Raw genomic sequence first — 13,688 nt, 5'->3', positions numbered from 1 at the left:
GTGGACACACAGAAATACTCAACAGATTACTCAGAACTGCCAGGGATGTCTGTGGATTTAATATAAAAACCACAGAGCTTGAGAAATTTGTTTTTATTTAACAGTGTAATCTACATAAAAACTCCGGTATCCCTGATGAAAGACTAATCAAGAAATCATACCTCAAAAAAATACAATAAAATAAAGAAATCACACCTCCATAAACCTGGCTCCATTTTCAATATAATGCACACCTGCCTTAATGCTCCAGGACATGTCTAATATTTAAAAGGTATGTTAATTTTTCTTTTAACAGATAATCTCTTTGAAATAAAATTCTTCCAATAAAATTCTTCCCTATTTTGGCTTTATTCTTACATGATAAAATGACTCACTCTACATGTTCAGTATTCACACACTATTAATGCATCACCAAAGAAAACCAAATTCAAGTTCAGGTCACCACCTGCATCAAGTAACAGACATCTACTCCCAAGTAACAGACATCTATTCCCCTTCTTCGCTAACAGATGTTGGGCTGCAAATTACAAAGGTCAAATTAGGAATTTTTAATAGATGTGCAAGCGATTGTGTGAGGTGTGTGCTCACGTGCATTTGTGAGATCTTGAAGGGTCATTCTAAAATCTAACATAAATGCACTTTGGGAGTATGCACATTCTGTACCGTATCTGTGCCTCGTTTCTACTTTTAAAACATTTCCTAGTCTATAATGCAAAGTGTGTTAATGACTTGTCTCTTAACTGAACACCAAATAGGTTCCATAGAAAGCCATTCTTATAATTATAACCCCAAGAAATGAACTTTCAAACAGTAACTTCATATTCTAAAAGTGCTCACAGAATAACATAGTCTACAAAAATCAGTTATAGGGTGCAATTTACAATAGCACAAGACCTAGAAATGAAATACAAAAGAATAACATTTCTTAAAATTATGCTGATAACTTTGCTCCAAAAACATTTCATAGTTGTTTGCTATTGTTCTGTAGTTTAAACAATTTTGGAATAACATGATTCACAACTTAGATCAAGTTGGTCACATGCTGTTCATTTTTTACATGAACTTTTCAAAAGTACTGCCAGTTGTGGAAAGCTGACAATCCTTACAAAATTCTTGATTTTTTTTTTTTTTTTAAATAAGGCTTTGGTTTGCCATTTTCATCATCACCTCTGTAGGCCAATATAAACAAAAGTTCACCACACTCCTATAGTGTAAAGCATCTTATATTGTATGTTTTAGGAAAGTACAGAAAACTATAAAACAGTATTAGCAGTAAGGTTTTTTTAGATTTACCTCTTGATTTTGGAATAAAACAAGTCTTTTTTTTTTTTTTTTTCTTACTCCTTTTGGCCTTACAGTATAACAGTATAGTAATATTGGGTTGGCCAAAAAGTTTGTTCGGGTTTTTCCATGCGATGTCACCAAAAAACGAACTTTTCTGCCCAACCCAATATAGAAGCAGATTCAAATCCTCAACCTAGAATGAGTAACAGAATACTCAGGCAACACACCCTGAATTACTTTTTAAATCATATGACATTTTTAAACTTCAGCATTATTTGGAAAAGCCAACAAGTTATCACTTCAAGCCAGAAAATCTGGGCATTATTAATTTGTCTTCAGTACAAAACTACTTCACAACGACTCAAAACACGTTTGAAAGTCACTTCACTTTGACTACTAGCTGTGTTTCAGCAACTGAAGATTCTGGTGGGCAAGAGGAGGCAGTAAGATATAGTACCTGTCTAATAAGTAGTGTTACCTGGTTCCTGCGTCTCTATTTTATTATCACTTACATGACAGGCAAAGCCTATCGGCCTCATATAAAGGTATTTGTAAAAATGTACTTTTAACACTCTAAAAGCACTGCATCATAACTAGACGTACCACCACCTATTATTTGTAAAGGGTCACAGAACAGCTAACGGGTTCTCAGTGAGTTTAATTTAATTGCTCAACCAACCTGCCATACACCAAGAGCCAGCCCTGCGAAGGGGCTGGCAGAGAGAGGAGCCCGCTGGACTCGAGAAAGGTGTCCCATTAGCCCGCCGGCCTGTAGAGGCTTCAAGAGTTGCATCGTTCAAAGCACACAACACCTGGCACTCCGGGAGGATATTATTCTATCACTGCCTTCTTAAACTGGTGGGGACTCTAGAAATCCACTCCAATCCCTTCATTTTTGGAATAGCGGAATTGGCCTGGACTTGTAACGCTTAGTGATTCTGAAGGCGCCAATGTTCTGAAAATAAAACTTCAAATAAAAAACTTAGATTTAAAATTCAGACCCCCCGCAAACCCGCCCTTGAAAACCAGGGAGTTAAAGACAAAAGACAGACATCTAAGCGCACCGAGTTCAGCCTCCGGGCATCCTCCGTGCACGGTCCCGACAACCGAGCACAAACCTGTCTGTATAGGGGAGGCTGACACGCGAGGTCCCGCCGCCTGGACACGCCTCGCGGGGAATCCCGGGCGCGTTGGGGGCCGCAGAAGCCCACCCGCCCGGTGTCGAGCCTCACTCTCCCCACCTGTGAAATGGGCGTGAGGCCCCCGGCTCTTTCTCCCCACAGGGAAGAAAGTCTAATGAATGAGAACCACCTGGTGAGCGACCCGGACCGCGCTGGCCGCTCTCCGGACGCGGTCCCCGAGCAAGGGGCGCCCCTCGCGGCGGTCCGATCCCACCCCCACCAAGCCGCAGACCCCCAGCGGCCCGGACGCCCAGCAGCCCCACGGTTACCAAGGTTCCCCGAGCCACGCCCGCCGGGACGCCAGCTCCCGGGCGGTCCGCTACCGTAACGGGCGCCGGCTCGACGCCGCCTACCTTGGCCACCCAGCTGAACAATGGTGACATCGCGGGCCGGGCGGCGGCTCGTCGCCCGCAGCTCCCGCTCACTCCCTCCGCCGGCCCGAGCGGCGGCGGGCAGCCAGGAGCGGGCTCGGAGCGCGGCGGGGCCGCGGCATGGCTCCCCCCGCGGTGGTGGCGGCGGTGGCGGCGGCGGACTCCTCCCCGCTCGTCACTGCCCGGAGAGGTCGCGCCCGCGGGGCTGCCCAGCCGAGGAAAGGGAAGTGGGTGGGGAGAGCGGGGGAGGGGAGCGGAGGGAAGGGAGCGCGGCGGACCCCGCCCCCACCCCGCCCACCCCCACGCTCGCCTAGCGGCGGGAAGTTGGGACCCGCGGGGGTCGCCCTCCTCCGGGACGCCCCCGGCTGCGCGGGTATCGGGGGGAGGGGTCGTAAACCCTGAGGGCTTAGGGACGCGGCTTTCTAGGCCTTCGGGGTCCGTTTGGCCCAACTTTGAAAAAACTAGAAATTCCTCTCCCAGAGGTTTGATGAAAGCCCCAGGGCCGGAGCCGACACAAAACCCGCCCAACTTTCCAGGGGTTACCCCCACCCCCATGGCTTTGCTTCCTAAACGCTCCAGATTGCTGGTAACAAAAGGCCTAGTGTTTCCCTAACTCCTAATACCTTTATATAATCAAAGGTGGTTTTCTTGTAGTCAGAAAACTCAGCTGTTGAGGCTAGAGAAGGCGAGGTGGAGAAAGAACCTTCAGTTCCTGCCAGCCTGGAGATTTCAGCAACATGAGAAATGTTGGTTTCACCAGTTTTCTTCTCTCCAAGGCAAGATGATAAGCCGTGTGTGTAGTCACTTTATTGCTACAAAGGTTAAGCTGAGTTTCAAACTCAGACACCCAAGAGTTGCACATTAAAAAAAAAAAAAGAAAAAAGGCTAAAGGTCACAATGTGTAAATATCAATATATGTGTCATATGGAGCCACTCACTGAATGCCTCAGACCAAGTAGCCACCCTAGAACCAGAATTCTGATTCTTTCCTTTTGTTATATTAATTGTGCCCTATCCTCATGGGGGGCTTCCCCGTGGCTCAGTTGTAAAGAATCTGCCTGCCGATGCAGGAGACTGGGGTTCCATCCCCGGGTCAGGAAGATGGAGAAACAAATGGCAACCCACTCCAGTATTCTTGCCTGGGAAATCCCATGGACAGAGGAGCCTGGCGGGCTACAGTCCCTGGGGTGGCAAAAGAGTTGAACATAAGTAGAGACTAAACTACAATCTTCATGGGACATTTTTATGGTGTTTCCCAAATGCCTGTCATCTTGAGTTAGATGGGTATATTCATTATTTATCGCTACATGACAAATTACCCCAAAACTTAGAAACTGAGAACAGCAGTTTCTGTGGGTCAAAAATCCAGCAGCATCTTAGCTGGGCACCTCTGGCTCCAGGTCTATAGCTGGGTCTGCAGGCATCTCAAGACTGAGCTGGAACTGAAGCATCCACTTACAAGCTCACACACAGTTGTTCCCAAGATTCAGTTCGTTGCAGGCTCTTGGGCTCAGGGTCTCAGTTTCTTGCTGCAGCATGTGGTTCTTCCCATAAAACTGCTCACAGAATGACAGCTTGCGCCCCGGAGGATCCAAGAAAGAGCAGGTGTCCAAGAAGGAAGTCAATGGTTTTGTAAACCACAGAAGTGACATCCCAAAACTTCTGCAGCATTCAGTCTAATCTACACTCAAGGCAAGGGTATGAGGGCATAAATACCAAGAAGACCACACAAGAGGAAAGGGTGTCTTCTTTTTCTTCTCCCAGGTGGGGTGCATGGGAACAAGATAAACGATAAAGTCATGGTGAATGTCAAGAGTGACATCATTCTAACAAAGCCTACCTGGCTACTTGAAAAGAGCCTTCAGAACATCTTTGTCGCTTAGTCGCTAAGTCGTGTACAAGTCTTTTGCGACCCCATGGACTGTAGCCCACCAGGCTCCTCTGTCCATGGGATTTCCCAGGCAAGCATATTTGACTGGGTTGCCATTTCCTTCTCCAGGGGATCTTCCCAACCCAGGAATGGAATCAGAGTTTCCTGCATCTGGCAGGAATTCCTGTATTGGAATACAGGAATCTATTCCTGTGTTGGCAGGTGGATTCTTTACCACTGAGCCACCAGGGAAGCCTTTGGAACATCTTGCTGCTGCAGCTGCTAAGTCGCTTCAGTCGTGTCTGACTCTGTGCGACCCCATAGACGGAAGCCCACCAGGCTCCCCCGTCCCTGGAATTCTCCAGGCAAGAACACTGGAGTGGGTTGCCATTTCCTTCTCCAATGCATAAAAGTGTAAAGTGAAAGTGAAGTCGCTCAGTCTTGTCTGACTCTTAGTGATCCCATGGACTGCAGCCTACCAGGCTCCTCCGCCCATGGGATTTTCCAGGCAAGAGTACTGGAGTGGGATGCCATTGCCTTCACCGTTGGAATATCTTCAGTTCAGTTCAGTTCAGTTCAGTTGCTCAGTTGTGTCCGACTCTTTGCGACCCCATGAATCGCAGCACGCCAGGCCTCCCTGTCCATCACCAACTCCCGGGGTTTACTCAAACTCATGTCCATCGAGTCGGTGAGTTAGGGAAGTGCTATTCTTTCATTCATTTCAGCAGTGTCGTTCCCTAGAGGTGGAAAGGGGGAGTGCATTTGCAACCATCTAACTAAATCTTTCCATATTATCACATTACTTCCCCCAAGCAAGCAGAAGAGATAGAGCCTGAGAGCTCCATTTAAGTGAGAGCCTTTATGGTCCCTACAGCCTTGCTACTCAAAGTGTGGTCCGTGAATCAGCTGCCTCAGCATCACCTGGCAATTTGTTAGAAATGCAGATACTTGGACCCTGCCCTAATCCCATCCTACAGAGTCACAAGCTTCATTTTACCATGACTCCAAGAGGCTAGGATGCACATAAAGTTTGAAATGCACTATAATATGAGACACATTGGCCTTAAAATAATGTAACTGACAGTTGAGAGACCAGCTAAAACTGTCCCTCATCCCTGTGATGGTCTGAACTAGCTCAGCAGAGAGACACCTAGTGAGCTAGGGGAAGCAACATCATTTTGCTGGGAGTGGATGAGCAGCTGAGGACCAGCAGGACAAGCTGGATGGATGACAAATGTCACCCTGCATCATCACTCCAATCCCCAGCCTGAGCTCTATGAAAACGACTAGGACTGAGAAGCAACTCAAGGGGAACCCTGAGTGTACTCAGAGGGGAACCTGAAATGTACTAAGGAAACCTGAATTACCTCCAACCAACTGAGATAAACTTCCTGCTTCTATGCCAGGAGGCGGGAAGGCAAAAATAGAGAAATTACCTTAAATTTAGAAAATTGCACTTCTTGCCAAAAAAAAAAAAAAATTAAGACTAAATCCTGAATATGATAGAAAGGAACGAGTGTGGGCAGGTGAAATAGGGACATCCAGGCTTCACTGTTTAAACCTGGATCCAAGTACACACACATCAGGATGGAGTCTCCTGCAGTTCCTGGTTTGCACTTGCCTAAACCTTACATTGGCCACCTGATGTGAAGAGCTGACTCATCTGAAAACACTCTGATGCTGGGAAAGATTGAGGGTAGAAGGAGAAGGGGACGACAGAGGATGAGATGGTTGGATGGTATCACTGACTCAATGGACATGGGTTTGGGTGGATTCTGGGAGCTGGTGATGGACAGGGAGGCCTGGCGTGCTGCAGTTCATTGGGTTGCAAAGAGTCAGTCATGACTGAGCGACTGAACTGAACTGAACTGAAACCTTACGTGATTTTAGACTCAAGAGAGGTCTCCATCTGTTCCAGGTGTCCTGCTTGATCCAGGACTGGGCAGAATCACTCATTTCAAGGGAATCTAAGAACCTTTCTGACAGATGGACTTGATAGTAACATGTGGGGCTGTAAGGCTAAATATTACATGTATGTATGCACATTCAGTTGTGCCCAACTGTTTGTGACCCTATGGACTGTAGCCTACCAGGCTCCTCTGTCCGTGGAACTTCCCTGGCAAGAATACTGGAGTGGGTTACCATTTCTTTCTCCAGAGGATCTTCCCAACCCAGGGATCAAACCCATATCTCTTGCATCTCCTGCACTGGCAGGCAGGTTCTTTACCAGCTAAGTTCTTAATTCCCTGCCAACATGTACTTTGCCAACAAAAATTCTGTTATAATCTGGAAGTTCGTTAAGGGGAAACTGTTAACATCAGACAAGCTAACAGATCTCACATTCAAAACGATTTCCCTTAAAATATTACGTTTCCTCCCATATGAAAAATGTATCCTCCTCTAAGAAATTGTATATTCCCCCAGGGAAGGACCGAACATAGAGGGGGCATGGATAATTTTTAATAGCTCCCCGGTGATGCCCTTTCAGCCAGAATTGAGAATACTTACAGATACTTACAGACAGAATAATCATTGCTCAAAGATGCTGATGGTTCTCTAGAGTCACCTGTGCTGCCAAGGCGGTTGGGTGAGGAAGGAGGGCAGATGATTTGGCTGTTTGTGGCAGGGTTGAATTCTCAAAGACCTTAAGGGGCAGGCAGGTCATATTCATGTGTGAAGAGGGCCAAGTGTGAGACAATAAGGAACAAATGAACTGTGGCAATGTGGAGAATGAGTACTCAGTTATTAAAGCTCTCCACCCAGCCAAGCAAAATGTGTAACCCGAATTAATTCAGCAGGAGAGGTGTTATTGGTGTTGACCTCTGGATTTACTTAAAACTTGGAGGAGTGTGGTGTGTGTGTGTGTGTGATTCTGTTTATTAGCCAGGATTGAGAACCACTTCCATAATTCTCAATCCTGGATCCTTTATTTTAAAAAATAAGTTCCGTGCTCTTTGGAGAGCAACAGGCTATCCAAATAAGACTGAAGAGGTGTAAACAAGTAGGATCTACAGAAAACCCAGGACCAATTTCCAGGTAGGTTTAAAAGGAAGCTTATGGCTTCCCTGATGGCGCATTAAAGAATCTGCCAGCAATTAGGGAGACCTGGGTTTGATCCGCAGTTTGGAAAGATCTCCTGGAAAAGGGAATGGCTATTCATTACAGTATTCTTGCCTGGAGAATTCCATGGACAGAGGAGCCTGGCAGGCCACAGTCCATGGGGTCACAAAGAGTCGGACACGACTGAGTGACAAACACTTTCACTTGAATGTCTCATCATCTCAGTTTTCCTGAGACATTAAAGGAGGGCTAAAAAGAGGAAACTCAGAAACTGGAAGAGTTGCTCATTGACTAAACTTGATCATAATTTCCCAAATAAGCCTGTAACTGCTGCCCTTTTGCCATGTTCCTCCTTTGAAAAGGAGCAAGGGGCAAGGACAGCAAAACCTCCTGAGAGTCCAGGAGGTGATGCTGGCAGGCTCCTCTCCCACAACTGAAACGTGGAGGGCACAGAAGTCGGAAACTTGCAGGAGCATGACCCCACTCTGCAGCCTGTTCCTCCCCACCACAAGACCCGGTTAAAAACAGAGTCATTGTCATACCAACTCCGGGAGGAAACTCAACTTGGTTTCAAGAGAATGAGAACCACTTTGCACTTGGTAACTAGGATGCTGACAGCAGTTACAATGTGTTTGGTTTGATTGTTTCTCCCACACCACTATGCTATTCTGGGACACCAGCTGAGTGTCCTACAATTCAACTCAATTCTGACATTATCTACTCCCATCCTGACTTCAGACACCAATTGCAAGTCCAGGTTGTCACCTGTGCTTCTGACCAACTGGTTATAGATTGGAGGTTCCTGCAACCCCTCCTTGGCTTCAGTTAATTTGCTGAGTGGTTCACAGAACTCAGGGAAACATCTGACTTACTAGAGCATCAATTTATATAAAAGGATGTAACTCAGGAACAGCCAAAGGAAAGAGAAACACAGGGCAAGTTATGGGGAAATGGGGTGAACCTTCCATGCTCTTTCTAGGCACACTACTCTCGTCAAATCTGTTACCTGTTAATCAACTTGGAAGTTCTTCAAATCCCATCCTTCTGGGGTTTTATGGAGGCTTCATACACAGGCATGATTGACCTCTTCATTGGCCTTTGGCCATTGTAATCATTCTCCCCCTCCTCTCTCTTCTGTAGAGTTCAGGGGGTGGGACCTTCTAATCACAAGGTTGGTTCCCCTAGCAACCAGCCTCGATCCCAAAAGGACCTAGGAACTTTCCAAAAGTCACCTTATTAACATAACAAAAGACACCTTTATCACTCTCTAAACAGGAAATTCCAAGGGTTTTAGTGGTTCTGTGTCTGGAAAGGTGGACAAAGACCAAAAGTAAATTGCTTATTATAAATCACAATATCACAGCAACTGATCAAGAATTTATTCAGTTTGTGAATATTCCTTAGCACCTATGGAGTACAGCAACACGTGTCCTAACAAGGAATAGCGAAAATGATCAAACCCGAAGCATGCCCTGAATAGGCATAGGAAGTAGCAGGAGAGAGTGAACAATGTCAAGGGAAGGGCCCAAGTGAAGCTCAGTGGAGTTCCAAAGGAATGAAAAATAACTTCTGGCCACAAAGGAAGAACCAGCGTCCTGACTGAAGACATCAGGACTTCTGTGGATGGTGATGAAGGAGTGGGTTTTCCACTGGCATGAAGGATTGATGTTCATCTCTGGAAATCAAGCCATACCAGGACAGATAGAATAGAAGTCAAAGCTCACACTGCAGAAAGAGCATTTTAGTAAATGGCAGTTTGGAGGTGTGCAGTCATGCCTCTCTGGCATAAAAGTTTGTTTCCAGAAAAAATATTTTCAAAGGATACTAGCAAATCCAGAAATGTCATGAAAAAAGTGTCTCCTTATGAACTGAAAACATATGTCCATGAAAAAAAGCTCATATATGAATGTTTTCACAGTAGCATTATTGTAATGGCTAAAAAGTCGAAACAACCCAAATGTCCATCAACTGACAAATGAATAGTGTGCCCACACAACAGAATATTATTTGGCCATAAAAAGTGATAAAGTACCAATGCATGCTACAACATAAATGGACCTTGAAAACATTATATCACATGAAAGAAACTAGACGCAAAGAACTATATATTGTATATGGTGGTGATGGTGGTGGTTTAGTCACTTAGTAGCGTCCAGCTCCTTGCAATCCCATGGACTGGGGCCTGCCAGGCTCCTCTGTCCATGGGATTTCTCAAGCAAGAATACTGGAGTGGATTGCCATTCCTTTCTCCAAGGGATCTTCCCTACCCAAGTCTCCTGCATTGCTGGATTCTTGACTGACTGAGCAGCCATGCTGAGACATATATTATATGGTTCCATTTATAAGAAATATTCAAATAGACAAATCCAAAAAGACAGAAAGTGGATTTGTGGTTTACAGGGATTGAGAGGAAAATGAGGAGAGATTGCTAATGATTATGGATTTTTTTTTTCTGAGGTGATGAAAATACTTTGGAATTAGACAGTGGTGATGGTTCCACAATTTTGTGAGTATACTAAAGCCCCAAATTCCATGGCCTGTGAATTACAGCTCAATTTTTTAAATCCCTCTATGTGATGATGGTTTAATGACTTATATAATGTTTAATGGTTTAGATAAATTAATTTCCTGAGCTTGTATAACAATGGAGCCTATAGTTCAAAGGGCTAATTTCAGGATTAAATGAGATACATATAAAGCACACAGCCTGAATCCTTGCACATACTAGGTGCTCAGGAAATGTCAGCTGATGTTGTGGGGGGCGAGTGGAGGAAGAGGCGAAGAGAGGAAAGAAGAAACTTCGGCGATGGCAGCCATAACTGTTGTAGCTTAATGATGGGTATAAGTAAGTGTTAGTCTCTCAGTCATATCCGATTCTTTTCGACCCCATAGATACTGTAGCCTGCCAGGCTCCTCTGTCCATGGGATTCTACAGGCAAGAATACTGGAGTGGGTTGCCATTCCCTTCTCCAGGGGATCTTCCCAACCCAGGGATCAAACCTGGGTCGCCTTCATTGCAGGCAGATTCTTTACTATTTGAGCCAGCAGCGAAGCCAATGATGAGTATGTGTGATGGTTAAGTTTCATGTGTCATTAAGAGCTGCCCAGACAGCTGGTTGACATTATTTCTGGGTGTGTCTGCGGCATTTGAGTAAAGAAGGTCACCCTCACCAATGTTCTGTAGACATTATCCCCTCCATTGAGGTGCTGAATAGAACAGAAAGGTAGAGGAAGGAGGAAAGCGCCCGCGCGCGCTCGCTCTCGCTCTCGCTCTCGCTCTCTCTCTCTCGCTCTCTCGCTCTGCTTGAGCTGAAACCTCCATCTTCTCCTGCCCTCAGACCTCAGTGCTTCTGGTCCTCAGGCCTTTAGACTCAGACCAGGATATACTTACACCATCAGCCCTCCCAAATCTCAGGCCTTCAGACTGGTACTGAAATACACCACTGGTTTTCCTGGTTCTCCAGCTTGCAGACAGCAGATCATGGGGCTTCTCAGGCTCCATAACCACATGAGCCAGTTCCTATAATAAATCTCCCCTCATATAGCTCTCTACTATATCCTATAGGTTCTGTTTCTCCAGAGAAGGCTAATACAGCGTGACTGCTATAAATACAGAAATAGAACACAAGTGATGGGCTGGAGATCTCACGTTCATGGCTGGGTTTATAGACAAACAGTTGAGAGTAAAGAAGAGATTGTGTGTTAGTCAAAACTAATTCTGGGACAGGTGGGCCCCCCAACATCTCTCAATATTTTCCTCTCCCTTTTTATGGGTTGCTATGTCTAGCAGTATGACTGTGCTCCACTTGTTACTTTCACTCTATAAGGCATACCGTGAATCGTCCAAGTTTTGCCGGTAAATTCCCGTCATTCTGGGCAGAGACTTGGTGTGCACAAGCATTACTAGCCTGTCACACTTTCAGAAAGTTCAGATATTCCTTCCTAAGAAATGGATTCTGCTCACTCACACTGCTCATCCAGCATTTCTCTTCCCCGAACATCCTGTGTGTCATTACCTATTGACAGCTCTTGCTTTCTCTCAAGCACAAACATGTACTCACATTTTAAATGATTCAACATAGAGTCTCTGGGTGGCAAGACTGAGTATCTGAAGACCAGCCTCAGAGCAAAGGATGCTCAATAAACTGGTGAATGAATGAAAGAAAGTACAGAGTGGAAGAATAAATCTTGTGCAGACATTTAGATTTAGACAACAAATTCAGGGGAAAGGCTGAAGAACACTCTACTTTGATAGAGCTGTGTCAGTGTTTAAATTAAGGTCTCTAACGTTATGTTTTGATTTTGTGCATCAAGTTGTAGTTTCTTATTAGCCAGAATAACAACAAACAAATTTAAAAGAACATTTTTAAATTTCTTAAGCGCCGGTCACCTTCACATTGCAAAATTAACAGCTGGCTGAGAATTCCCTGGTTGCCCAGTGGTCAGGGCTTTCCTAGTGGCTTATACGGTAAATAATGTGCCTGAGATGCAGGAGAACAGGGTTTCATCCCTGGGATAGGAATATCCCCTGGAGAGGGAATTGGCAGCCCACTCCAGTATTCTTGCCTGGGAAATCCCTTGGACAGAGGAGCCTGGTGGGCTACAGTCCATGGGGTTACAAAGAGTTGAGCACAAATGAACAACTAACATTTTCTTTTTCTTTCCAGTGGTTAGGATTCTGTGCTTCCACTGCCAGAGGCTTGGGTTCAATCCCTGGTCAGGGGCTGCATGCTATGCCAGAAGGTCAGAAAAGAAAAAGAAGCTGGCTGAAGCCCAGCTAGAAATTCTAAGTCTTGCAGTGTAAAAAGGGAGCCACTGAACTTGTAACTCTAGAGCTGTATGGTGACCAGACAGTAACAAATCACCCCAAGAATAAAGCTCACATCAGTGAACTTTCTCAAGATGCCTTTTTTTCTCTCAGTACTCAGCAGTCTAATTAAAACAGAAACTTACTTTATGACACAAAGTGCTCTCTTCAGTAGAAAGAACAATCAATATGTCATTGTGACATTTCACAACTAGCTAAATTAATATATTTTGCTATTTAAATATCTGTTCCCATCTCAATATTTTCCTTAATATATGCAGTAACTGTGTTCACTTTTTAGCTGGTAAGGCATTCTAAAAATAGAAACAGTGTTTTTCTATTTTTAGCTCAGTCTGTAAAGTTTAAGCAAATAATCTTCTTTCCAAAGTACTCCACACACATGTTTCAAATTCATGGAAAAACCCAGTGGCAATGAGCTCATAAAAGAAAACAGTGAAAAGTTGGAGTCAAAAGATTTTTTATATCCTCACCCTGTGTTACAACTCAACATAGATGCTCAGCTTCCAACTCAGACATTTTAATTATAATTTCTAATAGGAACATGAAAAACACTACTTAGTACAGCACTAATTTCACTGAAAAATAACTTCTTTTTCTACACTAAAAGTTATGTTTCTCCTTAAAAAGTAGACTAAAAACCATCAGTTCCTACTTCCTGGTCAAATATATTAGTGAATAAAAATCACACCAAGACTTCCTTTCCCCCTTTTCTCATACTAAATCATAATTTCCTTTTTCCTCCCAAAAAGGCAGTTTGCTCTATCCTTGCTTAGAGTGACTTCCCGCTTGTAAAATGATGTGTTTGTTCACTTTCATCCATTTAAATGTGTCATCTTTCAGTCAAGCAATCGAACTCCTTATTATTTGCCCAACTAAGTTGAAAACTTATGCTCCCACAAAAGCCTGCACACCAATGTTTATAGCAGCTTTGTTTCATAATTACCAAAACTTGGAATAGACCAATACGTCCTTTAGCAGGTGAACGAATAAATAAACTGGAACATATTGACAATGGAATATGATTCAGTGTTAAAAATAAATGAGTGATGAAGCCATGAAAAGACATGGAGGAACCTTAAATATACATTACTAAG

At 44.5% G+C, this 13,688-nt stretch overlaps 1 protein-coding gene across 10 annotated transcripts in view; it reads right to left on the bottom strand.

The window, feature by feature from the left end:
- Positions 1-13,688, bottom strand: part of TBC1D1 (TBC1 domain family member 1) — a 224,923-nt gene that overhangs the window by 143,789 nt on the left and 67,446 nt on the right. Inside the window, exon 1 of one of the 10 annotated variants that reach the window (XM_055588262.1) lies at positions 3,460-3,630. The exons of 7 other annotated variants lie outside the window; for them this stretch is intronic. Coding sequence is in view for 2 of the 3 variants with exons in the window: in XM_055588256.1 (XP_055444231.1) it covers positions 1,964-2,077 (114 nt within the window). In the remaining variant the exon portion in view is untranslated. Of the gene's footprint in view, positions 1-1,963; positions 2,128-2,818; positions 3,042-3,459; positions 3,631-13,688 lie in introns of those variants that run through there. 2 more of the 10 variants (XM_055588258.1, XM_055588256.1) reach the window with 2 other exon arrangements.

This window comes from Bubalus kerabau, chromosome 7, assembly GCF_029407905.1.
Source record: "Bubalus kerabau isolate K-KA32 ecotype Philippines breed swamp buffalo chromosome 7, PCC_UOA_SB_1v2, whole genome shotgun sequence".
In the NCBI taxonomy this organism is placed as follows: Eukaryota; Metazoa; Chordata; class Mammalia; order Artiodactyla; family Bovidae; genus Bubalus; species Bubalus kerabau.
The sequence above is the reverse complement of the archived record's forward strand: the minus strand, read 5'-3'. Positions and strand labels throughout refer to the sequence as shown.